This window comes from Gavia stellata, chromosome 27, assembly GCF_030936135.1.
Source record: "Gavia stellata isolate bGavSte3 chromosome 27, bGavSte3.hap2, whole genome shotgun sequence".
Taxonomy (NCBI): Eukaryota; Metazoa; Chordata; class Aves; order Gaviiformes; family Gaviidae; genus Gavia; species Gavia stellata.
Window position 1 is genome coordinate 7,922,389 of NC_082620.1, and position 26,494 is coordinate 7,948,882.

The 26,494-nt window shown below is 41.0% G+C and overlaps 1 protein-coding gene across 3 annotated transcripts; it reads right to left on the minus strand.

Moving 5' to 3' along the window:
• Positions 1–517: 517 nt before the first annotated feature.
• PANK4 (pantothenate kinase 4 (inactive)) lies at positions 518–24,946 on the minus strand. 3 transcript variants are annotated; one of them, XM_059829967.1, is made up of 19 exons: positions 24,822–24,946; positions 21,378–21,460; positions 20,318–20,526; positions 18,006–18,189; positions 17,351–17,443; positions 15,690–15,843; positions 14,532–14,713; positions 12,916–12,997; positions 11,658–11,758; positions 9,573–9,728; positions 8,502–8,614; positions 7,826–7,913; positions 6,079–6,230; positions 4,549–4,604; positions 3,910–3,959; positions 2,404–2,508; positions 1,891–1,991; positions 1,323–1,391; positions 518–731 (listed from the first exon to the last, which is right to left on the minus strand). In XM_059829967.1, the coding sequence occupies exons 1-19, from the start codon at positions 24,940–24,942 to the stop codon at positions 518–520; spliced, it is 2,313 nt and encodes a 770-aa protein (XP_059685950.1). In that variant the 5' UTR covers positions 24,943–24,946. The 3 variants fall into 3 exon arrangements, with proteins under 3 accessions (XP_059685950.1, XP_059685949.1, XP_059685951.1); XM_059829966.1 differs by having other exon boundaries at positions 2,404–2,511; XM_059829968.1 differs by lacking the exon at positions 1,323–1,391 and having other exon boundaries at positions 2,404–2,511.
• Positions 24,947–26,494: the final 1,548 nt, after the last annotated feature.

Below are 26,494 nucleotides of genomic sequence, written 5' to 3' on the forward strand. Positions count from 1 at the left end.
TACAGCTTAAGCAATGGGTGTTAGGTTAGAAGGTGGATCAGTCCTTCAATCAAATTAACTGCAAAGAGCACGAAACATAGTAGGTAAGTTTAAAAGCTGACATGGAAAATGCAATGTCAGATTCACTCAGCACTTTAAAAACTATTTGGTATGTGCCATGTCATTGCTGGCAGAGTAGGCAGAGATGTATAAAAAAAGGTTTCATTGACATTTAAATATATTTCTATATGAATGTCTCACAGAACAAAAAAATAAAGTCTTTTCATCACAAATACTGCAGCATTAAAATAAACACTTACCAAAATAAACAATGAGTGATATACATATATATATTTGAGTGTGTATACTATAGACTGAATCATATTGTTGCTTTTTAAGTCACAAAAGCACAATATAAATATGGAATTTCCTGTGAACCCTTTTCCCTGTTGTAATAAAAATACATTCTTTACAGTTAAAGTAAAACTAGTGCAAGTCCATTCTGCTGCTCCTGTTCACCCAGCTGACCAGATCCATATCATTTACATGGCACTTCATACTTAAAAATGACACTGAAAATTTTCCCTCCAAGACGATCAGCAAGCCAGGAGTTCTTGATAACGGCAAGCTTGAGGCTCTCACACTTCAAAGCCGCATAGTAATTCGTGTGGATGGCACGACCCATGCCTTCAATGATAACCAAGTCTGTCTTCCGTTCTCTGACCAGCACAGCCAAACCTTTATCCAGACGGCTGAAACGAGAGGTCTGGGTTACAAACAGTCGTCCTTACACACGCTACAAATGAAAGACAGGCTGTTCTAAGGGCTTTATCATTTACATAAGGTGTGGTGGGCTATGGAATTTCGGATGGAATTACTGATGCCAAGAAAACAGGAACACTTTAAATGAAAGGAAATGAGATTGAAACATAGTTTCAAAAGCTTCACTGAATGCATGCAGAATTGGGATTTCCCAGAAAACACAGGTAAGTTCTGTCTCCAACAGAGAAACTCATTGAAAATAAATAGGTTAACAACATGAACTGCTGCTTATAGTCAGGTGGATTTCTTGTTCAGGTGCAGGATTTTACATCATCCATAGCTAAGCTGCTCATGAAACTCACAATGTGTCACTGCTGAACACAAACATGATAAATAAGATGTCCAACAACTAGTAAGGCTTGATTGATATTGCAAGTCTGTAAATCCAGACTAAGCAACTCTTAATGGTTGTGCAAAAGTGATTTATACTGGGAAAGGTGGCTGAGATGCTCCAGAGCTAAAGTCTCTGAACATCCTGCAGCTGATGGAGACAAATAACAATTGGTTCTTGGCCAATATACCTTAGATCTAGACACGGAGAACTTGAACCCGTCTGAACCAACAGCAGCTTCTCTTCCCTCAGGGCGGATCTTTATTTTAAAAAAAGACCAAAATGTTAAACAGCTACCTCAACAGGGTCCTGCAAATCTGGTACTAAGCCAGATGACAATGAATATCTAAGTCTTCTTTGCAAAGGCTTCTTTTCCTGCTAGGACTTCACCAAGAAACATAATGTTTCCTTGAGCAAAAGGACTATTTAATCAGGTAGCTATCCCCTACCTGGGATACTCTACATGTGAAATATATGTATTTTCCTCTGTTCTCTTTCACGTAGAAAATTTATGTTTTGGTAGCTTGAGTGCCTTGGAAGACACAGACAAGAAATATAATTATGGATGTTTGAGAAAGATCTGATTTCTAAACTTCTCACCTCAATGAAAGTAAAAGATCTGCCTTAGCTTACTTCCAGGTTGCAGATTTCTGACACTAATAAACACAGTTAAAAATGAACCAAGTATGTAACAAGGAACTTGCTTTTTCCTTCCTATGTACTGTATGATATGTAACGCAGACTGGTGATATGCTTACTGAATAACTGGATCCATTGCTGCTATCCGTTCAGTAACAATCAGGGACTCGCTGTAGGTGACATCATTTAGGGCAGGGCCAGAGTTACAAGCCAATATAACCTGAGGTAAAGATGTCAGAAGAGTTCACCGATTAACGCAGGCCACGTATGGTGTTAGAGCTGCTTGTTTGCATAAAATCACCGTTGCCTGACTTATTTTACCAAAGAGGAAATGTGAAGAGAAAGGCTGGAGGCCCAGTCCTCATTTTCCCCCAGTTAGGCAGCTATTTCAGGTCTTCCGACATTATAGACCCTTGTTCAGCAAACTTAGGTCTGCCAGAGGCTCGCTTTGCTTTGTTACCTTTCACAGTCTACTTGAAGTTAGACTTTGGAGTTCCAGGGATTTGCATTACTCCCAGTTTAGACGTTAGGAGCCAGTCTGGTAACGTGTACTGCTGGGAGGCAGTTAACAAACCTTTCGCCAATTACCAAAGCTCCATTACACAGTGAATTCACAATGAAAAATCACTTACCTCTGTCCCTCTAGAAAGGAGCTCTCTGACAAAAGGGAAGACTCCTAAAATTATGTCTATTCCACTGTTATCTGCGAAAATTAAGGCACATTTATGAGGGGGACCCTCCTGTAAGAGAAAACCAATGTATTCAGGACTGAGTTCAGAATTCGTTTCAGTGAATAGTCTGTGTTATTTAGAACTACTCACTTTAAGACCCCACATTTTATACCCTTAAATGATGGCAATTTTGGTTATCTAGTAGCAGCATAACTCATCAGAACATCACCTACCCTCGATCTCGGGAGGAATCGGTTTTCCTAACATAGTCTTTGCACAGTTATTTAAAACAGCCTTTAGTTACTTTGCTTTGTTTGAGCGAGGTCTTTCACACTCCATTAATAAAACCTGCATCTGCCAATTCCAGCCATGCCTGACTCCAGCAGCTCTGGGCAGGAGCGCACTGCAGAGGCTTCTGAACAGCGGTGGTTAGGCCTGTAATCCTGCTGTCCGGAGGCTAGATTATGGCTAGCACTTTGTTACGCCATGCAGCTGGAGAATACCATTCTCTAAAACAGACGCAGCAGCATGGGCAGCTGCCTACGTGAACGCGCTGTTGTCAGGGTAAACCTACCTTTGTGGCTGTTTTAAGCTAGCCTGCTGTAGGGTGAACAGGATTCCCTTCTGCCAGGAAAGGGCAGGATGGACTGCTGGGGGCAGTGACATCCTAAAATGAAAAGATATTTCCTATTCTCCATTAACCTTTTAATTTGTTCTAAATCTGACGTTATGAAACTTAGTTCACTCCAGGTCATACCAGCAGAAGAATTTTTATAGTGAAGAATGCTTAATTCCTAATAAAAAATAGTCAGGACAGTGCTAGAAGTTCCCATCACTGTTATACAAGATTAGCTGATACTTTTGTTTTAAGACGTAATACATCATGATTTGTAATAGTCTACTCATACCAAACCGTTTGGCTATCATGTCCAACATAGAGATTTACACAAAGAAACAAAAGCTTTTCAATTAACCTTAATTAAATAGTAACAGAGATCACAGAGGGCAAAAGAAGCTTTGCTAATTGATAGGTTAATTACTTTCAGCAAGCTCCTAAATTACTGTCAGTTTTAGGTTGGCTACTCAGATGGAGGAACAACCCAAGCATTACATTTGGACCCAAGTTTTCAAAATAATGGGTCTAGTTGTATAGCAACAAGCGCCCTGATTAACGAAGGGACACAGTATGGTTACTTTGGAACAGCTTTGACAGCAGCTGGGTTCCAAATGCTGCAGTTTCTGAAGGAATTCAGCTAAGAAGCTCGGTAAGTAATGAAGTGTCAGACTAATTCCTTTTATTCCTTTCTTTATGGTAAGGCTGCTGAATTACTGGTACTGTTATCAGAAATTATTTTGAGTTGTCTGAACAGAGTTCTGTTAAATCTGTTAAAAAGCAAGATTAATAAGGTGGTTTTATGATTAATGTATTTAATTACTCAATGGTTAATAACAATTACAGAGTCATACCTTCAGTCGCTCTAGCCACTGACTGTAGGAATCTTCTAACCAGGGACGTTCTGTGTCACAGACAAAATCATGTTAGCATTTCTTTTAGGCAAACAAGAATTCTGCACATTATGAAAAGCAGGAGGTGTCTCTTTACAGATGCTTAAGCATTAAAACACTTGAGCTCAGGTTTTGAATGTTAAATGTGTAGATTCAAAGAGTTCCTGAGCTCTTAATTATGGGAATAGCTCAGTTACAGCAGTCTTGAAATGCAATTTTCTTAATAAAGCAATGGAGCCATGCAAGCCGGCTATCATAAAGACTCATCCTAAGATGGATGGTGTTGCACCTCCCAGGACACTATCTATCTCCTTAACAGGATTAGAACAGTTATGAAAAATAGCATAGGCAAGATATTCTGAATATCTGTGCTCTTAAGACATCTGTTCAAGGAGAGGTTTTCGGATTTCAATTTTTGGGATGCCAACAGGAACATTCCACCGAAACTCTGTAGCCTGTATTTCAGATAACCCTAGCAAGTACTAATGATTTCTTGCCATCTGGGCAGCAGAACTGCCGCAATAAACACGTTCACACTCTCCTCCACTCTTATCTTAACACAATATCCAGTTCCAACCACCACCACAGCTCTCCCTATACCTTGTAGTTTTGACTTGGCTTCTTCAAATCCAAATTGTGGCTCAGATTCCAGAACACTGTATCAGAAAAGAAATAAAGGGTACACAGTTAAGCAACTTCATCTCACATAAATATTGTTCAAACATTTCTTTAGCAGGTGGTCAGCAATTTTATTGCATTGGTTATAATGGGGAGCGTGAATAGGTCCAATGAGAAACAGATACTTTGTGCTTATGTTAAAAACAAAAGGCTCAGATGTACATTAGAGTTCTTATGCTAAAAGATAAAAGCTTCAGCAATATCCAAATGTTTGCAGGCACTAGACTATAGGCAAAAAAGGACATTTTTTGGTCTGCAGACCACTGTAAAATGTAGTCATGATCTAAAATATCTGCATGGTAAAACAGTGCTTTACAAATTCTAATTTGAAGATTGGTCTACAAAAGTTTTTTAAAGTTGTACCTGTGTGGGAAAAAAAGGAATTAAAATAACCAGACACAGGTTTTAAAAGCTGCTGCTATTGGCTATATGTGTACCAAAGTAGATGCACACGCTTAGGTGGCAATGAGGACTTACAGCATGACATGGCTAGACTCTAAGCGGCCAGTTACAATATTACACCACGTGGGCAATGCTTGCCAGTCAAGTCTCCTAAAGTTCCCCAAATCTAGTACTAAGTGACATTTAACTCAGTCTGTGTCTCTTAGTTCCTTCTTTGAGGAGAAGGAGAGCTAGGCTAGCAGGAGTGGCAAGTGGGCTACCAGCTCTCACTGGCGTCAGTTCAAGTTTCTGGTTGTGGTCAACATCAGAAGTAACACAAGACTAAGAACGCCCATGTAGCCTTGAATCACCTTGTTTTTAATGGACTTTTCTTGATTTTAATCAGAGGGAAAACTCTTCAAAGATGCAGAAGGGGAAAGGAAGTGCTAAATGTCAGCTGTAAAACAGTGTCCCTCTCCCATGCTCTTGGATCTACATTATCAGCCCCACAAAAAAAAAAATGTTCTAGAATTGAAAAATCAAAAGTATTTCAAGACCGTTGGCATTAATAACCTCAGATGAATTGATGGCTGCTGACAGGATCTAAGGAAAAAGCTCTCCAAATAGTAACAGAAATGTATGTTGATCAAAAATAACTAGTATTTAGTCATCAAAAGAGACCACCTAACCTAACTTACAGCCCACTGACGATATACTGTGATCAGGACAACCGGAGGTTGCAGAAAAACAGCATCTTTTCTATTCTAGGAATGTAGTACAACACATACCCAAAAGCAGTGCTAATAACAATGCTACAAGCAAAGCAGCCAGACTGGAATATGAAATGCTCTATTGCTTAATTCAAACATTCACAGCGACGTGCCTGCTAGATGTAAAGGGTGGAAATGTGAAGCCTCCCGCACCACAACAATGCTCGTAAATAAACAACCAACATTTGATTAAGGTGAAATACAAACTACAATTAGATTGGTGCACTTTATTTTTTTTAAGAAAAGAACAATCGGATATTCTGTATCTTAAAAGGGTGCTTTTAAAATATTTAACACCTACTCTGAGACTGCTTTTGCTCCCCAGTCAAAGACATTCCCCGCAAGAAGTCCTTTCACCAGAGCAAACTGCCTCTCCTCCCAGCCTAATGAATCCAAAGATTCGATTACGCTTTGAAAACATTTTAAGGCTATGCCATTTTCTTTCTGCTTTACCTGTAAGAAAGACATGAAACATTGGATTTATAGACAAAAATTTCTTACCCATCATTGGTTGTCTCAGTCCCAAGACCACGTTCAAGCATTCTCCTCTACGTTCATGGCCTCTAATGGACCAACAAGTTACTGTTATCAGCATGCTTAGTATCAACAAGAAAAAAATTTCCTGGGATTCTAATAAAAAGCTTCATTAGTGCTAGGACATGATCTGTAGGCCAAGAATTACTTCTCTTAATAAGTTAGAGGCGCAACTGATCTTGAGCGGATTGGGGAACGGGAGAGTGGACACACAAAGAAAATTTTAGCAGTAACACCATCCATCAAACCCGGGCAATCACCACGAGGCGGCTTACCGCCAGCAGTTTTACCAAAACCAGAGAAGATTTTTTTTTATTTTTGTATCAAGAGTTTCATCATCCCAGATGCTTAGAAGCTCTTGAATTTTTTTTTCCTCTGCTTCTATCTCCAATGAGATCAGTGTTACATAGCTAGTTGTCAAAGAGTAAACAGCTGCACAATGACAACAAATATTTTTAAGAGCTATAGGTTATGCATTTGTATACACCCCAACCCAGCTCTGCTAAGTATCTCAAAAACTACAAAAGTAATCAAGAATGCTTTTCCAGCATAGCAGTAAATTAATCCAGAGACAAGATGTAGGAGAGCAGCACAGTTTGGTTTAAGGACAGATTGCCTCAGCAAGTAAGGGAACGTGTGAAGGTTTGGGTTTTTTCCAGGCCTTTTGTGGACGTGATGAGGTGGGGGAGGATGACTATCTGTTTATGAACACCCCCCCGCTTCCTCTTCTTTCCTTTGGGGGGGTGGTGAGGAAAGAAAAGAAAACACACTTGAAGGTAGTTAAAGGAACACAGAGATGGGAGTTCATAGCATTGGTGACTTGCATGGAGCTGCTGAGATGGTTAACTGCTCTGCAAGATAACAATGCCAAGTGTCTTTTACAACTGTCTGCAATTTACGTATTTATTGGAAAGTACTTACATAGCTACACATAGCTTTAAATTTGGAAATGGTTTCCACACCATGAAGAGAACTATGAGAATGAGGAGAAAAAAAGAAAAATTCCTGGAGTCTGCCAGACTGCAGTAGTAGCCTCAGTACAAAGGGAAATAAACTGACTGTCCTCAAAATTGAAATTCTCGGGTCACTTGTGCAGTACTCCGTAACCAGAAGTGCAGTGCAGGCTTCTCCACGCAGCTTCCTCAGTTCTTAACTGAAGGAAACACCTCCTCACTGAAGGAGCAAGTTACAATAGTATCTGATGACAGACACCATGCACTCATCAGGAACAGGACCGACACCACCAATTCGCTTCTCAGATGTATTGGACAACTGAAGCTGGTAATATTTTGGTTAGCATTATCCTCACCATGAGCACGTTAGAGGTCAAAGGCTTTATATCCCATTACCCCTTGCTGTTTCTCGCCAGTGACAACCACCAACTGGTTAAAACTGCTGCAAGGTAGCCTGTTACTGATCTCTCCCCTATACGCCATTACTTATACAAAGTTTCAGAGTACGGAAAGTGTCTGGAACTTACATATTGTCCACCCTGTAAAGCAAGAACAACTTACCTTTGAATAGGGATCCGGAAAATTGAACTCGTTTAAACAGTGTTCCCTTGTATCCAAAAGACTTCTAACTGTTAAGGTACCATATGCACTTTAAAAAGGGAGAAGGGGGGAAAAAAAAGAGATAGAATCATGGAATCGTTTAGGTTGGAAAAGACCTTTAAGATCATCAAGTCCAACCGTTAACCTAGCACTACCAAGTCCACTACAAGATCAAATACTCCAAACAGAAAAAAAGTTATTTTCTCCTGTGTTTCTTCCATAAGTCAGAGCACGTCACACAAGCACTTAAGTTAAAAGTCTTTACATGCCACATGCGCTAAACACAGTCTCTAAGTGGTAAACCTACCATACAGTTTATTTAAATACAGAGAGGGAAAATGTTCAGAGCAAAGCTAGATACTTGAATTAAGAAGCTAGCATTTTTAATAAACATGTAACAATTTTTCATAACAAATTTTCTGCCAATAAAAAAATTTTCCATTACATTCCAATAGATGAGATCCAAAAGTTCTGTGCAGAGGACCTGACGTTTGGCACATCAACTTGCTATAGCCTTCAGCCTACTTAGCTTTCAATTTGCTCTGCTTCATAACCTATTTAGCGTTTATTTAGCTTTTAATTTGCTCTGCTCAACAGAAGCAGCAAGTGATGAAAAAGGGAAAATAAAGACACTTACAAAGGCTGCTGCCTGAGTGTCTGGAGCTTATTCCAGTATTTCTGTCGGAACTTTTCAGCTCTCTCCAGCGCATCAACAGAGTCTGGTTGACTGGCTGCAGCACGCTTTGCCACCTGGTAGAGAAATGAGACAAGACTGAAGATACCAAATGAATTCTTCCTCCGTGTAACTGATTTGAAGTTCAGTCTGAAAAATAACCCCTCCATCTGCTGTACTGCTCAGTGCCTGCAAGCTATGTAGTCCCTCCCACACAGTATCTTCCAGCTTTCCTTTACTCCAACCACCAAAGAATAATTTTAAATACCTCCTTTCATCCCAAAAGACTTAAAGTTTATTTTCAACACTGTACTTTCAGAAATTAAACACAAGTTCTAACTACTTAGAGGACAGGAAAAAAATAACAACCCCCCACACACACAAAGAAGGAGAAACAGGTAGAAATTTAACGGTCCCCATCAACCCCTTGTCTTCTTTTTTTCTTTACTACAGTTAAGGTCAAGTCAATGTGTTGCCCCTGTGTTTTTTCCAGCCCTTTTCCTCCTGACACACACTCATGAAGTTTCTGATTTGGCTTTGCTGACTAAGTACACATAGCTCTTAAGTACTAGTATGGGCTGACTGAATCAGTTTCACAGTGCAGAAAAAATAATTCATGTCTGATTAAATCATGCTCTTCAAATGCAAAAGTGGCTGTAAGTTAGTAGGACTGTGCCCAAGAGTAAGAACAATGCAAGTATCTTTGGCCTTTGCTTGTATAACCATCCTGCTTGCCAGCTCTGTACAAAGAGGTGGTAAGTGCCATTTAAAAGAGAATATGCTTTGAAAACACCTTAAAAAAAAAAAAAGCACCACGGGAGAAGAATACTTCTGCCTTTGAAGGCATCACGCACTTCCTTAGGAGACTGGGACAAAGTCAGATGCCTCTGGTAACAGGGGAAGGAGGAACTGTACTTACACACAATAGGTTTGACACAGCAGGTGTATTTTACAGGGTGAACATGTTGGTCCACAGAAGATTTATTTGCTAAATACCTGCATCATTCATACATATGACTGTTTTGTGATATTTACCCCATCCAGTGCCTCCTCAAAACAGGTGAGCCAGTATTTTCTGGCCATAGCATCATCTGTGAGGTCAACAGTGTCTGGAATATAGGTTGATGGGTCTTTCAGCAGTGGCAGGTTAACAAGCGGTCTCTCCAACCTATCCATTTCAAGCATGTCAAACTAGGTGGAAAATGAAAGAGATTTATTAGAACTTATTTGGAAATTGATTCATAACAAATTAAACTAGTACAAGGGCTACAGAAGTTCATCCACAGTTAAGACTGACACATTTGCAGACAACTATATTAGAGTCTATGCCATCATAAATAATCCACTCCCCTACAAGGACTATTTATCCACGCCCACCCTATAGACAGAGATTATCAAGTTTCATGTTGAAAATTTTTACTACAGGCCCTCTATTTTATTATTTTCCTTCCCTTCCTCCCCAGTACTGTCAAATCTGCTGGGCTAGCAGGGTCAAAGACAGGAGCACAACGAGCTGAGCGCAGGCTTATTTGTAAAGGAATGTTTCCATGCTGCCTTACAACTTCCTGTTACAATCCTGATCAAGTCTCCAAAACTTTTCCTTACACCTTGTGAAAACAATGCTTCGGATCCAATTTCTAAGGATAGGTATTAAATTAATGAGAAATATGTATAGTTACACGGCTCTGTATGTAAAGCGTGCCTCATTTCTGGCATCTAAAAAAACCTGTGCACATTTATCTTTCTTTTATACAACTATCTAATCGCATTGCATTTGCAAACGTTCCATGGCCTAGAAATGTTCAGACTAAGTAAAGATTAAAGCCCACAACGTAACAAGACTTTGTGTACATAAACCAAAGTGGGTGCTATAGAAAGACTGTCTTCAGTATTAATTCACTGCTGAAAGGTGGACATTTCTGAACTATGATTGTTGCAAAGAGATTTCACTTTACGTGAATAAAGTGAGTGCTAAGCAACAGAATTCAAAATGGAGAAACTGTGGACAGTACGTTACAGCTGGTTTGAGACTCCTGTACCACTGCCAGCATGAAAAAAATACATCTTTTTACAGATTAAAGGGCTGACAAACAACAGGGGATCATTACATCTGCATAAACAGTCTTTGAAATCTGTCATATTTTATGATTAAGAAGGATCATGTTATTATTTTTTTGGTCATACTTGTAATCCACGATTTCATTACAATAATTTCCATTATGTTAGAGCTTAAAATTAGATATATATTTTTATATATAGGCACAACCCACAAAATCCATCGTCTGCAGCTCATAGTGGACTTATATTAAGGCTTGGTCTGGGAAACGGTTCAGTAAGAGTTCTGCACCTCATCTTCAGGCCTGAAAAAGCCTAGCAACCAACAGAAAACAACTAACCAGAGCCAACACCTGCTCCTCCCCCCCAGCACCCTATAGCAAGTAGAGGAAACCAATTCCTGAAAACTGGGAGGAGATAAATCAACAAGGGAGGAAATTTTAAGAAACTTGACATGAAAAACACTGACATGCGGACCCGTAAAAGACAGTAAAACACGATAAGCTCCACTATTCTAGCTTCTTTTCAAAAGCATTTCAGTAGATGCAGTATTAGAATATTTTAAGAACCTTAACGTATTTGCTGATTGCTTACTGTACGCCAGTTTCACTGTGAAATCGGAATTACTGTATTGTCAGTGTATTTAAGAGATGACTGGGCTCATGCTCTTCTGTCCAATTATATATTTCTCTTCTCATAGGAAGTAAATAAACGCTGCTTAAAGACAGTGGAACATCAGATTCAAAATTCTGAAGCACAGTATTTCAGCTGTAGCAAAATCCAGCTACTTCAGAGAAAGCCTAAGAGATGAATATTCCCCCCCAGCTTTGGTGAAGTAAAGTACGACAAAGTAGCAGCCACAATCTGGTTTTATGAGACATTACATCAAACCATCACACAAGACACAAGACAACATCACGCATGCCACAAGACAACATATTAGTCACTTCTTTTGGTAAGCAGGAGTCCTAGGGTCAAGAAGCAACTAGCTTGAGAATAACCATCTATTTTCAAACCACCATTACTAAGAGAAGGCACTTAGTTCTAGAAAAGACAACCACATACTGTACCACTCCTTGTTCTCTGCATAGGGTAAACATCAGGTGATGTGCTCATAAGACCAGAACTCCCAGCATAATTCTCTCCCCAGCTATACTGATTTGGATCTAGAAAAGAGAAAGACAGAGACACACATAATCTGAAAATAAGACTGAAAATACTGCCATGAGTGAGTCTAGAGTTAGCGTCCCTTCAGAGAAGCTGCTTCACTACAAAAGCCATTTTCCCTTGTCATGTAAATAATTTTTCCCTCTAACCCCCAAAAGAAATGTTTTAACCACTCAGTGAATTACCTAGCTGTACAGAGCTTCAACCTGAATGAGATATAAGACAATTAAAGTTCTAAAGTAATTCTTTTTTTTAACTCCCTTTCCTTGCCATTAAGGGCTATAACCAGCATACCTTCAAAGCACTATCACTGATCATAGCGATGATTTCTTATTTCTAAATCTAGATTCATTATTAACAAAATTCAATTACAAAACTCTCAAAGCACAATGTAAGTTTCATATAAACACTAAAGTTACTTCTAGGGGTTTTTTTTAATTTGAAAAAAACTTTAATCAGGTTCAAATGTACAGTGCATGCTGCAGAAGCAACGTCTTTAATTCCTCAGTAGCTGGTTCCTTGCCCGTATCTATAAAATGGATATGAAAAGAATGCCACATCCATTATTCTGAGGTATATTTAATATTTACTAAAACTAAGTAAAATTAACAACCTCACTATCTGTTCCACTATAACTAAAATACTGACTGGCTTGCTAGTACATCAACAAGAAAAAAAGAAAATAAAAATGGCAGAATTCAATCAAAGCACCCTATACCCCAAGAATGCTGGACAGAAGTGTCTCATCCTTCATAAATGTCTGTGAGGCTTTTCACTCTCAAACGAACACAGTTTTGAGATGCTGGTCTTCTTCAGTACATTAACTGAATTCAGAAGCTGGCCTCTTAAAGAGGGGGAAACCCCCTCAGAAACCACGTTTCCCCAATTCGATTTAGACTTATGACAGCTCTTTGCAGAAACGCAGAAAAGAGAAGAGCCAAATCCTGCTGGCTTCTCAAAGGTGAGCAGGAAAACCAGTGAGAAATTAAGATATCCCTGCCAGAACATATAAAACCAAAGCCCAGCATCTGTGTTTATTAGTGCCAAATGTATTTATTTAGGGAACAACTTACATGCAGCCTCTTAAGAGAAACTTGGACATTACACTGACATTTCAGAACACAGCATATACAGAACATAGCAGTGCTGTACTTACTGTCTTGTTCAGCTCCTTTTAAAAATGCCCCAATGGCTCCCAGGTAGCCTTCATGTCTCAGGAACAATGCCTGAACCTCTCCCTGCCACAATATGAAACATTGCAGTTGGATGGTCCCTGATGGCTAATATGTACTTCTTTGTCACTAGTTTTACACTTAAATTTAATAGAAACAACTAGAAGATGGTAATATTCATTTGTGCTACATGCTAACACATTCAGTAACTTTAATGGTGCTTCTGAAACACAGCTTCAGGAGCAACTTCTTACATACATAATTCCACAATTATTAACCAGCTGGGGAAGAAAATACATGCAGAAGTGGTGTGTACTCTAAGCCTGCACAACCACAGGAGCAGAGGGAAGCCAGTGCCTTCACTAGAAAAGACCACTGCATCGTTCCATGAATATTCAACTCCTCTTGCTTGAACAGGCTGGAAAATACAAGGTCATCTGATTTCCAGGTCATCAACCAAAGTATGTGCCACTGTGCATCCAACACATTCAAGACATTGCTCATTATCTTTATTTCATTATGCAGCTATTCAACATTCAACACCATACAGACACTCCGTATGTTATCCATAGACAAGCATTTCCCCCACCAATTTAGTTAGTTTAATTGTTAATGTAACACACGAATGCTAGGGAGGATAACAGCACCCTCCATCCTAGCAGCAGGGTCCCTTAGCATTTCTAGACAAGGCTGGGTGAGACACTGCCCTCTCTAAAGGAGAATCAGCTCTGTCTGCAGCAGCGACTATAAGAAAAGTTAACACTGAGGTAAACTGTAGTAGAAGATCAGCTACAATTCACGGTGAGATTTGGATTAGAATCACAGATAAAGCTATTCTCACAAGAATCTAAAGCTGCAGTTTTGCAATAGTTTTCTTGAAACCCAACAAAGTTTTACAGAAAGGGACTGCAATGGCGAAAGGGGGAAAAAAGCAACATACAGAAATCTCTTGCCTGAAGCACTGAGATGAGAAAAAAAATTGTGTCATCTATGCTATAAAATTGCAAAAGTACAGGCACTAATCTACCTGTAACAACCATTAAGTGAGCTTTTGGACTTGACCGTTTTTCTAGTGAAAAATCTTCAGTATTTTCCACATCTTCAAAACCTACCAAGAACTACAGCTTGGTTGGTTTGGGGTTTGGGGTTTTTTTTGAACAACAAACAAGCAACAAAAACCCCCACTGATACTAACTGCTAACTGTCTCAGCAGAACAATCCCACATTGCACATCCTAGGGGGTGAAAAGAAATAGATGCAAGTCAGCAAGAGGAATTTAATAACAATGGTAGCTATCTAAGAAAATAGTGAAAGCTCATTGCTTGGCAGCTACAAGACAGACTGTCAATCAAAAAATAATAATAAAGAGAGAGAGGGAGGGAGGGAGGGAGAGAGAAAGAGAGGCCAGACAGAACTCCCAGGCAATTCACATTGATTTTACCCCTCCCACAATAGATACTCATAGCCCTACCTTACCTACCTAAGCAGCAGCCCTATAAGCTTACTTTGTGTGCAAATTCACTTATTAAAGTCTCCCAACAACCTAGAAAGATAACTAAACACGTGACTTTGCTATTAGGAAAATCTCTGTTTTCATTACCTTGGAGAAGAAGTTGATACTGTAGGTTATTGTGCGCATGGTAACAGGGTGACCCCGAATAAAGAATCCTCCAAAATATATTTTATCTAAGTTGTGGAGTTTGGCATAAAGGCAGGCAAGTTGACCAATGTCATTGCTGATCATATGTAGTAAACTTTTTGCCATATCTTCTTTGGAAAATTCTTAAAGGAAAGGAATAGTAAACCAAATTAAACACAGCTGAACAATGCTCAAATGGACTGTACTTTTTCTGACAGATAGCCTACAGCTGGAGGAAAAAAAAATATATGAGTTTCACCAGTGTCTTTATGTGTGTAGAAGAAAGGTGTTCCCCCCAGCCAAAAATCTTTCATAAAAAAAGTACTTCCAACAGCAAGGAGTGTGTATTTGACTGAAGATACCGTGAAAAAAACACAAAGCCTCTGTGAAACATTGCTTGAAAGAAACCTGCTTGAGAGGCCAACAGCAAATGGCAAGAATTCCGTTTCTTCTCTCTAGGAATCACGGATGATGGTTCATCCATCCATCTTGGCCTGAGATGCACTGCAAGCATTTTATTATAATACTGCAAACAAAATTGCAAATTATAGTAAATCACTGCCATAGGTCCTTTTCTGGACCAAGAAAGCCACATGTATTTCCCACAAGATTGAATTAACACTGGGCTAACCAGACAGCTATTTTTGTCGTTTGCCTAGACTTATGCAATCCCAAACTGAAAATCTGAATGCCTACTTGTAAGGCAGTACTATATAATATTGTTAATCAATAAAATACTGTGCAGGCAAAACACATGGAGGCAAGATCATGAAAAGGACTGGTGGTTATTTTCCAGCTCTACTTTTTAGATCATTATAAACATTAGATTCCCAAGGGCCAGAGGAGATGGTTGCATTTCTTCCCCTCATAAGTTTCAAACAACAACTCCAAATAACTGGAGCAACTCAAGCAGTGCTCCAAGTCCCCTCTCAGCCCAGCATGCATAACATAGGGAAATGGATAAGGCAAGATATGCTTATGTTGACAAAGCTGGCAACTATTTTTCCATCCATTTAAGTGTTCACAGGAAGCTAGCACAAGCAGCAAATCCATCCTGGCAGGCAATATAAAGCATTAACTGTATAACCAATCTTAGGCAGATCTTTTATATACCAATACCTTTATCTGCTGTAGTAGATTTCCCGAAGCTGCTAGCTATCAGATTTCCACTTAGCCCCAGGGTCTGGTAGGCGCCTCCATACACATCTTTCACCAGCATGTCTACATTTGTGTGCTGTCCCTTTGAAGCGAGTTGCAGCAATTCATCAAATTTCTGAGGGTGAGAAGCAGAGTTACTCTAGCTTTCCTGGACAGCCAGAGAACCTTGCCCATAAACCCAGAGTTCTGCAGCATCTTTACTGAACAAAACCGGGGGGATTTCGCTTGTCCTAGAATCAACCCTGCCAGCAAAAGATACATTATTTCCAATTACAAGGACTTATCCAGAGTCCCTATCTTATCAGACAGACTGATCTTAAGTAGTGCTCCTTTAATGAGGAAAAGCACATCCGTCCTCTTCAGTTATCTGCAAGTAATTTGTTGAATTTCCCCTGAAAACTAGAGATGGATTAGCACTTATAAAATAGTCAGAAGCGTCATGCATCTCTTAACTTGGAATGAAGTCAGAAACACAGGAAGTAAGAGCAAACAGAATTATTTCTTCTTGAGGCATAAAAAAAAAATGTTTAAAACACAAAAGACTAAGTCTGCCTTTACTGTAGCAGAAATGCATTAATGTCCCTGAAATTAAACTTGCATGCAATCTGCATTAACCCAATACCTAATTTGTAAGTCTGTTAACCCCAATTTCTTCTTCTACAAAATCAGAGATAATTAAGAGCAGGCATTGTCATGTTCTAAGATTCTTTTTTAAAAGCATCAAACAAAATATTGCAATATGGGTCTTCTCTTTGACATTTTCTTATTTGGTGCATAAGTAACTCTAGCTTTTTCTACACTGCTGACATTTAGGGACGTCTATTTAAGTCACATGGATCTTTGAGACAGGGAAAAAACAGCATGATTTAAGAGCTAAGTTAGGCAGAGCAGTACTAAATCAAGCCTTATTCTGGCAGATCACCAACCTGGGATTTAAGTAACGAACCCCTGAAACTGTAATGTGTAACAAAGAGAATTAGAATTCCTCCTCGCTACTCCCAGACATTTTGCAGTAATTGGGCACTCTCTGCTTTGCTTCTGCAGATAATATTGCAGTAACTAGGCAGGCATTTCATGTTGAGAAAGGGTACAGAAAATTAACAGGCCACTTTGGGGAGGCTATTCTCTGCATTATAGACATTATTTGTCCTTGTTGACAAACTCCTTGAGTCCCAAGTGCGATTACTATTTTGCCACGGATGAGCGTCTTACCATTTTTGTCCCTATATTCTACTAGCATCTTTTTGCATTTAAAGCTTCCTTTTATGCATCAGAAGCATCGAAAATATGAACATACGCCAAGAACTCAGCCTTATTATCTAACAGTCTAGGACCACAAGCACCTAATGGAGAGTAGTACAATTGCCCTGAGCACTGCAGAACTGCCTGTTCTGATTCTGCACAAGGGCAGCAATTCTTTGAATAAAAAGTAAACCCCCTCAAGAGACAGACAAAATTTTTTTCATCTTCTATTACACTAATGTTGGACTTCTGGTTTCTCATAGAAACATTACTTAAGATAATTACTTCTCCCTATTCAAAGGGTTTGGCATTCCAACACTTGAAGCTTTCTCTTAGCATCTCATTTAATCCCACACCCCTTAAAACTGACACTTCGATACCTTTGTTTTTGTGAGCAGTGCTCCAAGACCCCAAAAGGTTCCACCTCCAATCGAGCTCCCTCCAATCCATTCAAATTTGTCTTCTGTTTCTACCTGTCAATAAAACAAGGTAGACTTGTTTAGAAAGTCCTATTATAACCACAAACACACAGTTAGATTTGAGAACATGTGGGGTTTTTTGAACAGTGGAATTAGTGTAGGCGGAACTATTTAATTGTGTAAATATCAGGTGAGAAGTTCTCCAGAGGTACATGTTCCACATAGCTACACCACAAGCAGTGTCTGAAATATTTGTATTTAATTCTTGGCCAATAATCCTAAATACAGACATAAAATTTGTTCCCCTCAACAGTGTACCAAAACTAACAAACAAACAAATACTAAAAATCATTCTGATCTGACAGCCTTTGTCCTCATAAGTTAATATAACAACTTCTCTAAACACCGAATTAAATGTGATTAAAAAAACTATGGTAGTGAATGGAAAAGCATTCATAACTCCGTAAGAAATGGAAAGTAAAAAAAAAAAATAAATCATTATTTTCTTTCTAAACTTTGTATTACTCAAGAAGAAACAACTACAAATCTAGAACAGCAAGATGTTTCAGATCACCTTTATCAAACTCTACAATAAAACATTCTAGCAACCACTCACCTTCACTATAGAAACCCCAGAGCCAATATTCACCAGTAAATAAGGGAAAATATTTGGGTGGTTTGTCTGAAATCGGAATTCTGTATCTGAATCTTTCTGGTATGCAAACACTTCATGGGGTATGTTCCTTAGCACGAAGTTGCATCCTTTAATTAGGCAGGTCATTACATCTTCTTTATCTACTCTGAGGGGAAGGGGGAGAAAAAAACCTCTTACATAAATTTCACAGTCCTATTGATAAGCAAGTATTCTTTTAGAACAGTAGTTTTTAAAGACTTTACAAACAGGAGATAGTAACCCACACCACATGGCAAAAGTCCAGATCTCTTAAAACAAGAAACCTATGTCTGCTTATGTTCTGATGTTCACCTTCCATGCCAGAACACACAGTCCGAAGTTAAACTGTAGTTACACAGTAACTTTAATCTTACATTAATCATGCTGTCATTAAAAATAATCCTGCTCCCTGTTTGCTTGTTTACATTGCCTCTTCAGTGCCCTGGTGCTGGGCACAAGTGTATGTGCACCTGTGCAATAAAGTAGGTCAGGAAACTTATCTGGAAATTAACCTAACAAAACAATGGCCTAATATGGAATAATTTTCTATTGCTCTTCCTCTTCCTTCTCAATAAAGGGAAAAAGCACCCCCTCAACATATCAGCACTTGTTTACAACAGATTAAAGTGACTACGAGGAGCCTGCTACTGGGATTACCAAACACAGGGTAAAAAGACTTCCCACAAGAATAATAAGAATCACAACAATATATACACGGAGTATGGCGTCTGGGAACATGATATATAACTTAGATAAGACGAATGATGTGGTTAAGTCAGCTAACACTTACTGACTTCTGTAAACTTCTATATCTTATGTATTGTTACTGATTTATGGCAAATTTCTTACATGAAATATGCTAATTTTCTTACATGAAATATCACAAGCCTTGTTGAAAACACATAAACAAAGCACAAATATGCATCTCAATTAATACAGAATGCTTTATGTTTGTCAGGACAGAGAAGGTGCTGCTTTTTGGGCCTGTGGACAAACTAAGTATGTCATGACAAATAAAACAAAGAAACAAAAAACAGGTGCACCACAAGAGAAAAGGGGGGAATTGCCTCCTTGTCTTGATTAATTGATCCTTAGCAACAGCCAATAAGGTACTGATGCAGGCTGGTTTGAAAAAAAGTTAACAGAATCCTACCTATCAGAAGAAGAAAGTAATTTGAAAAAGTAGTATAAAAGATGAGCACTATACCTCAGAACCTGAAGAATGTGCTACATAGAATTACAGCATGAGAGATACCTTGAAGTTCTCCCCAGTAATATCAGGTAATGTTTTATATTGCTGTAAGTTAATGACATTTTTATCTATACTAACAGCAGCTTTTTAGCATGTGGTGTTTGATAAAGATGTTTGAACAGTAAATTTATGAGGCTGTAAATTTGTGAGGCTGCCATTTAGTCTCCTGCAAGCCTATGCTTCTGTATGAAGTTTAGGTAGGCGCTATAAAGTAAGTTACTATATCATATTAATTACTCCTGAGCGTACATAGAAGAATGTTAGAAGCTTTTGGAACTCTAATTTGAAAACCTAGACAACTATAGAGATTAGGTACATCAGGGGAAAAAAAAGTGTTTGCCAGCAATATTTTGGCTTGTAATAATGAAACTGTCTTGTGGATTTCATCCTTAACCTTTAAGTAGAAAGACTGACACACTTAAACACACCTCATCACAGTAACTGATCAAAGATTCCCAATTAAACTTCTTGTTAGTAATGAATTTATTAACTACTTACTACTTTGTTTCAAATATTACTTCATTTTATATACCATTGTAGGTTTTGCGTATTTGGATTTCTACTGCAGTAGAATTCAACTGTATGTCCAAAGCATGCTATGGATAGCTAGGATACCATCACTGAAATGCTGCTAGTTGAGAGGTGAAAAGTAAAAACCATTATTGAAATCATGATGGAGACTAATTTAACTTGAAAAATGGAGTAGGTGCAAGTTAGATCCTGCTTTCCTCTTTTCACATCTTTTTGTGAACCCTGCCTTCCTGCCTGGCTCTACTCCTGCGCCTCCGCTGTGTCAGTTAACGATACAGTTATCTTTCTGCAGCTTATGTTCACTAAGAGGTCAATTCAGCCTGCTCTGACCAAGACGTGTGCACACATTCTGCCGCTTCACTCTTGTGGTGCGGATGGCTTTTGAGGGCAGATGGGCAAAGTGGAGAGTTAGCCTACTAAAATCTCATCAAAGAAGAAATACACTCCTATAAGTTTAAACAGTTCCACTTACTTCAACCCCAATTTCTTCTCAATAAGATCTTTGAATTTATAGGCACCACCACCTGTAGCTTTGATGACTTTTGTCTCTGTATTGACAAGATGGTCTTTGATGAAATCTAGGCAGGTTTCAATATAAGTGTTTTCAAATTTAATGAAGTGAAGTCGAGCTGTAATCTCCTCCTGAACCGATATTTCATACAAAGGTTCATTTTCTATGTCCTTTAAAAGAGAAAATAATTTCTTACAGATCATTCAAAATCCTTCCTCGAGAAACAAGGTTACATGCTAGACTACTGTACATCAACAGCTGTGCTTCCTTTGCCTTGAAACTGTGTTAATGCTATTAAAAATATAACATCCCAAGCTACTTTCAAAGAGGAATATAGTTTCAACAGATCTTAATTCTCCTTAAACTGAGAATATAATCCATTCTGCCAGCATTAGACATGCATGAAATACCTCTGTATGAGAAAAGTTATGTTTACATGGGAATGAGTTTTTTACAGAAGTATCATACTTTTCTGTCTAGAAAACAACTATTTCAAACACTAACTGGCAATACAAGCACTTCAAAGAAGGCAAGGAATGTAACTTGAGTTTGCCTGTGCAGGGGCTGCACAACTCTGAAGCCCTGCAATCAGTCCTCAGTAAAGAGAACGTGTATGATGTATCATCACATGAATTTAGATCTAGAGCTATATTAAGCTTGCAAAGCGAAAGTAATTGCCAAACCCATGCTAATGGCTAATTTCCCCTGGAATATAGCAAAGGGTTATTGATAGGAGCCACGCACTCATCTGAGCTGCAGTACAACTGTTTAGGGATGGCTGTGTCAGTAAATACTAGAATGTGTGTTTAAAATAAACACTTCAGTTGTAACAACTTACTTCAGAGTAACAGACATTAGAGAATGTCATACTAAACTGTAAGAAAGTTCTAGATAAAGTTGTGTATAGAACAAGTTACTAAATGGTTTTCAGAAGAAATTTTTATTCTACTATGAGAAGCCAGTCCAGTACTTAACTCTTATGAGTCGTTTGCATATGACTGATTAATGATACAATTCTTACCTTTCCAGAATGATCAAAGGATCTCACTCTTGCCACTTTGTGCTGCACAGTTGAATAATAAGCCAACTTGGTTAATGAACCACCTGTTAATAAAAAGATGACAAGTTATTACTAATGTCTCACTTCAGAGCAAACAATATAACTTATGTTTATGTATGCCTTACTTAAGAGTTCTTGGTTTTTAAGATGTCCTCAGCTAAAACCAGATATAATTAAGGCAAATGCATAATGCAGTGAGCCAAAGAACCCTTGTCTAGAATCTGATTTGGCATGGTTAACTCCAAATGCACTACTCATGGCAAAAGCTCCATGAGTTGAGCTTATGCCCAACTGATGTGGGGATGCCTGAAGATGAGCAGAAATAAGTGAAGTTCTTAATTGGCTAGGCTAGCACACATATCACTGTTACTTATCTCGTTTGAAAACTCTTTATAGAAACCGCCAAAACTCTTGCTTATAAGAGGATTTTGTAAGTAGGTTTGCCACAATTGAGCAACGCATGCCATATGCACAAACGAAGTGTTTCTTCAGGAACACTTAAGTAAATATTCTTAATCTGCTTCCAAGGACAAGCTACAAATTCATAGCTGGTTAGAAGATGCCTCTATGTACTGAGTAACTATTTTTGCAAAATTATTCTTGGCTTTGGGGTAAAGAACACTTAGAATGATGTTCCTCAGGCATACCAGTTATTGATACTACCAACATGCAAGTCTGAGCAAACCAGCCTCATCATCCTCTTCTCTTCAGGCCTTGAGTCTGCTTACATCAGGACAATAAAACTTCCAACTCTCATCTTGAAACTGAACTTAACCACTTGCCCTATCTGTGCTGTCTTTGCACCTGACCTGCAAAAGTGAATTTTGTGAAGTTAACTCAGTCTAACTTCATAATTGATTTTCCTTAGGACAAAAGAGTACCTGCTGGTGCTTCTGATACCTTTGGTATCTTTATCAAGTAGACAGACGAGCCTGAAAGTAGGAGGCTGTCAAAGCCTGCTTATTTTTGTTAAAATAAGCTTTTACATTTTTTCCCCCTTCAGAAAGGAAAATGCTTCTTCAACTACTCCTGAGTATCAAGATCCGATTAAGGTATCGGTTTGCTTCACAAACCTCTATGCTGCTTTGGCTGTTGGAGAAAAACCCTTAATTTTAACTTGGCATAAAAAATACCCTGGGCTGCAGACCATAACCACCCTTATCTGTAGAGAAAGTCAGTTCTAACTGCATCCATGCTCTCGGAACAGGAGCACAAGGCAGTCAGGCGTATCTCTCAGTGCTGCAGGCCTAACATGTAGTTGAATTTAAGACTGCATGCGTTACTTGTCTCTTGCCAAAGATTTGGCATGTTACCCCTTTCAGCAAGTTTACCATGCATCTCATGAACATGCTGCATACAAGATAGGAAGTAATTATGACCAACTACTGGGTTAAAATTAAAGTCCCAAGTGCAAACAAAACCCTAGCAATGTCAGATCATAACATAATGGTCAAATTCAGTGGCCCTGTACTGTGCTGCCTTATAAACAAGTGTAATCAAGAAATGCAGCATGAGCAAGTGAAAAATAATTGGCTAGTGCTTATAGCTTTGCCTTCATAACAGTTCTGTCATCTCTTCCATAGTGCTCCAATAAACAAGAAAATTTTTGCAGCCTGTAGGAGAAAAATAGGTGGCTTTCTCCAACAAAATTCAAGTGAGGTCAACTTAGAGTGATCACTGATGGACACTTATAGTAACAAAAGCAATAAAGCTTTCCTGACCTCAGATCTTATTTCAGTGTACTAGCCAATGCTTTAAAGTTTCTTGTAAACAAAATCCAAACTCTGTTCTGCTAGGTCATTGCTTAAAGGTGAGGTTTTTCTTAGCTTTTTTTTTTAAACTAAACTCAGTAGCTCTGTGCTATGAGGGAAAGCTTGCTTCCAAACCTCCAGGTAGAGGAATGGTGAACCTCATGCTGGAATGTCATACTGTGTGTACAACACTGATAATAATACAGGTACTTCAGCAATTAATTTATCACCAGATAAATAGTATGTAAAGCTATGCTTTATACATTCTCCCCTTCCTGTCCCAGTTTTTGATGACTTAAACCCATTCAGAACACCAGCTGAGACATGTAACTAGGCTTTATAACTAATCCCACAACTCTAATTCCACTCTGACCCACAGAAAGGACCAATTCCAGCTGTTACTTTAACAGGCATGAAACAAGTAGCTTCTGAAGGAGTTAAGTAGACTTGTGATATGACAAGATTGTGTATCACAGTGCATGTATTCTTCCCAGCATGCAGTAAGTCTATACCCCCCAGAGCAGTGTTAACCACAGGACTAATGGAGGCTGGCACCAGTACCTTATGGTACTGTGGCTGAAGAACACTTTTCTTCTGGCTTGTCTACTAAATAGTTCCACTGACCTAGTAACGGCAAAACAGGAGCAAAATGTGTGAACTGGCATTTTTGGTTTTGCAGATCTCCACAGAATGAATGCTGATCCACACACAGGTGAAACTATTGTTAACAGGCTTAGCTCAGCTGTGTCCCTGCGTGGCCCCACACCAGCACAATTCCTGCTGCGATGCTCAGCTGTCCCTTTGATGCGTGTTACTCTAGCTGTGCCTTGGTGCAGGCTGTGGCACCCCCAGGAACGTTGTGGTCTGAGGCTTCTGCACAGGATGGGGGCGTTTCTGGGGGTGACTGAGGAAGCAAGCGCAGCCAGCTGCTCTCAGGGGCCCGCAGCCCATGCCAAACGCCCTCACCTCCGCAGCCACCCCGCTCTGCAGGGCAGGTGGAACAGCAGCCTTCCCCAGCCCTCCTTCCTCCCCGAGGCCCGTTTCGGGAGCAGGGAGGAGCGCCCGCAGCGAGGGCCGGTCGGGGGGCTCCGCAGCGCTGCTCGCCCGTCGGGCCTAGGGCAGCCGGTGCATCGCCCTCTCGCCCGAGGTAGCTGCGCAGCTCCGGGGAGGCGCGGCCGCCGCCCCCAGGCCTCGCCGCGGAGGGCAGAGCCCGAGTTGGCGGGCCCCGTTCCCCTGCGGGCGGCCGCCTCGGCCTGCTGGGGTTGCCTCGCCCCGCTTCCCCCCTGCGCCGCCAAGGACAGCCCCAGGCTGTCCCTACCCGGGTTCCCTCCGCGGCCCGTTAGCAGCCGCGGACGGCGCGCTGGGGCTTGTAGTGCCCTTCCCCGTCTCCGCCTCGCCACCGCCGGGCGGCGGGACTCCCAGTCCCGTCGTGCACCGCGCCGACCCCCCGCCGCGGTGCCTGCCGGTAGCTGTAGTGCGCCGCCGGCACCCCGCGCCGGCCTGGGCGTCTCAGGGGACTACATTTCCCAGCGTGCCCCGCGCGCCGGCAGGCTGCCCGGCCCCCGCGCGTCGCCTCAGCGAGCGAGAGCCGCCGCCCGTTCCTCGACCATCGCCCCCTCCCCGGCGGCCCCCTCCGCGGCTCCCGCCCGGTTACCGATGTCTATGGCGAAGCGCTTGGCGTTCTCCAGGTTGCGAAAGATTTCGTCGGGCGGGAGGGTGATGCTCTTGTCCAAACTGCCGTGACCGCCGCTACCTCGCCCGCCCCGCTCCGCCATTTTGAACGCGACCCACTCCTCGCCTGGCCTCATCGGCATGCAAATGTATGCGCATAGATCTACATACTAACAAGGCCGGCGCATAGATTATGCGAATGAGGCGGGAGCTGGCACACGCCTGCGGGGAGCGCGCCCGGCGGGCGCGAGCGAAGGCCGCCCCTCCCGCTCGCACGCGCGGGGCCCGCCCACCGGTGGGGGGCAGTGTCACAGCACAGGGCGCCGCGGACGCGAGTGGGGCTTCAAAGCGGGGGGGGGCCGGGCGGGCGGTCCCCGCAGCTGGCAGGCGGGCTGGCAGGGCGCTGCCGGGGTCACTCGGGAGCTGGCAGAGCCCGCGGAGAACCAGTTCCCGGCGCGGCGAGGCTTGGCCAGCGTCACGCCCCACCCGAGACCGTGGAGGCTGTGATCCCCCCGTGGTCTTCCTCCTCTTCGTGCGAGTAGCAAGGGCAGCGCTCTTGGCGCCAGCTGGGTTGACTGGTGTATGCACGCAGACGCGCGTACCGAGCGGGTACCCGTGTCTCCCCTTCGGACAAAAACTGGATTTAATTTCCCTGCGGTTCGGAGCGGTTTGTGGCTCTGACACACCCCACGGGGCCGCGAAATGCACCGCGAAGCGCCTTGGCGAACTTCTATCTGTTAATCGAAAGTGTTTTCTGTGTCCGGCAGTCGGGCATAAATCTCCCCGAGTTCACCCTTGCTGTGACCTTTCTTGGCAAGTCTCTCGGCTCCAAATTCCCAAAGAATTTCGGGGTTAGGCATGCCTCTGCTTTTGTCTCACCTTGAGAGAGCTGGGGTTGGATATTGCAGAGCTATGTATTCTCTGCTGTGGAAAACAGCATCGCGGGGTTCCAAAGGGACACAGGACTGGTGAGGCAATTACATACCAATTCTGAATATCTTTGCTTTACTGAAATCTTTGTCTCGTGCCCTTTAACCCCGGGGACCACAGGGAAATCAGCTATGCGAACTACTCAAGAAAGAATAACTTGCTGGATTTATTAACTAGATTTTTATTTGTTTTTGTACTGTGAAAAGTTTCTGCAACTTCTGAACTTCAAGGTAACTTCTGGCACAGGTTATACGATTGGTGCAGCTCACACGTAACATGTCACAGCATCCGCCAAGGACAGTCATGAATTCACGTTCTCCCCTGGTGGTAGGGTACCAAAGAGTAAATATAATTTATACACCTGCCTTTCATGAAAGACTTTGATAAATATTTCTTGTAAAATCGACAACACAGCCATAACACTCTTTCCTATAAGGATATAAAAAATGAGCTTTTGCCTTTATAAAAGGCATACATATCCTGAACCTCACAAACAGTACTCTGATTTTGTGAGCAAGACATCCTGAGGAATTTCCCCTACGTAGTTTGAGAGATGGTTTAACCATTTTCAGCGCATGCTCAGTACAGTCTACAAATATTATAGAACCCATTATGGCACCCACAGGAAAGCCAGGCTTTCAGATGTGTCCCGTTAGACTAGCTGCTCTGCTTGAGACACCTTGGGCCCCCCCGGCTACAGCCGCAGCCGGGCACTGCTGGTGTGGA

Coding starts and splice junctions, on each gene's coding strand:
- PANK4 (XM_059829966.1), bottom strand. CDS start 24,942: ATGGCGGAGCGGGGCGGGCGAGGTAGCGGCGGTCACGGCAGTTTGGAC. Junction 11,759..12,915: donor AAAAGGAGCTGAACAAGACA/GTAAGTACAGCA, acceptor TCTCTTTTCTAG/ATCCAAATCAGTATAGCTGG. Junction 9,729..11,657: donor AGAGAACAAGGAGTGGTACA/GTATGTGGTTGT, acceptor TTTTCCACCTAG/TTTGACATGCTTGAAATGGA.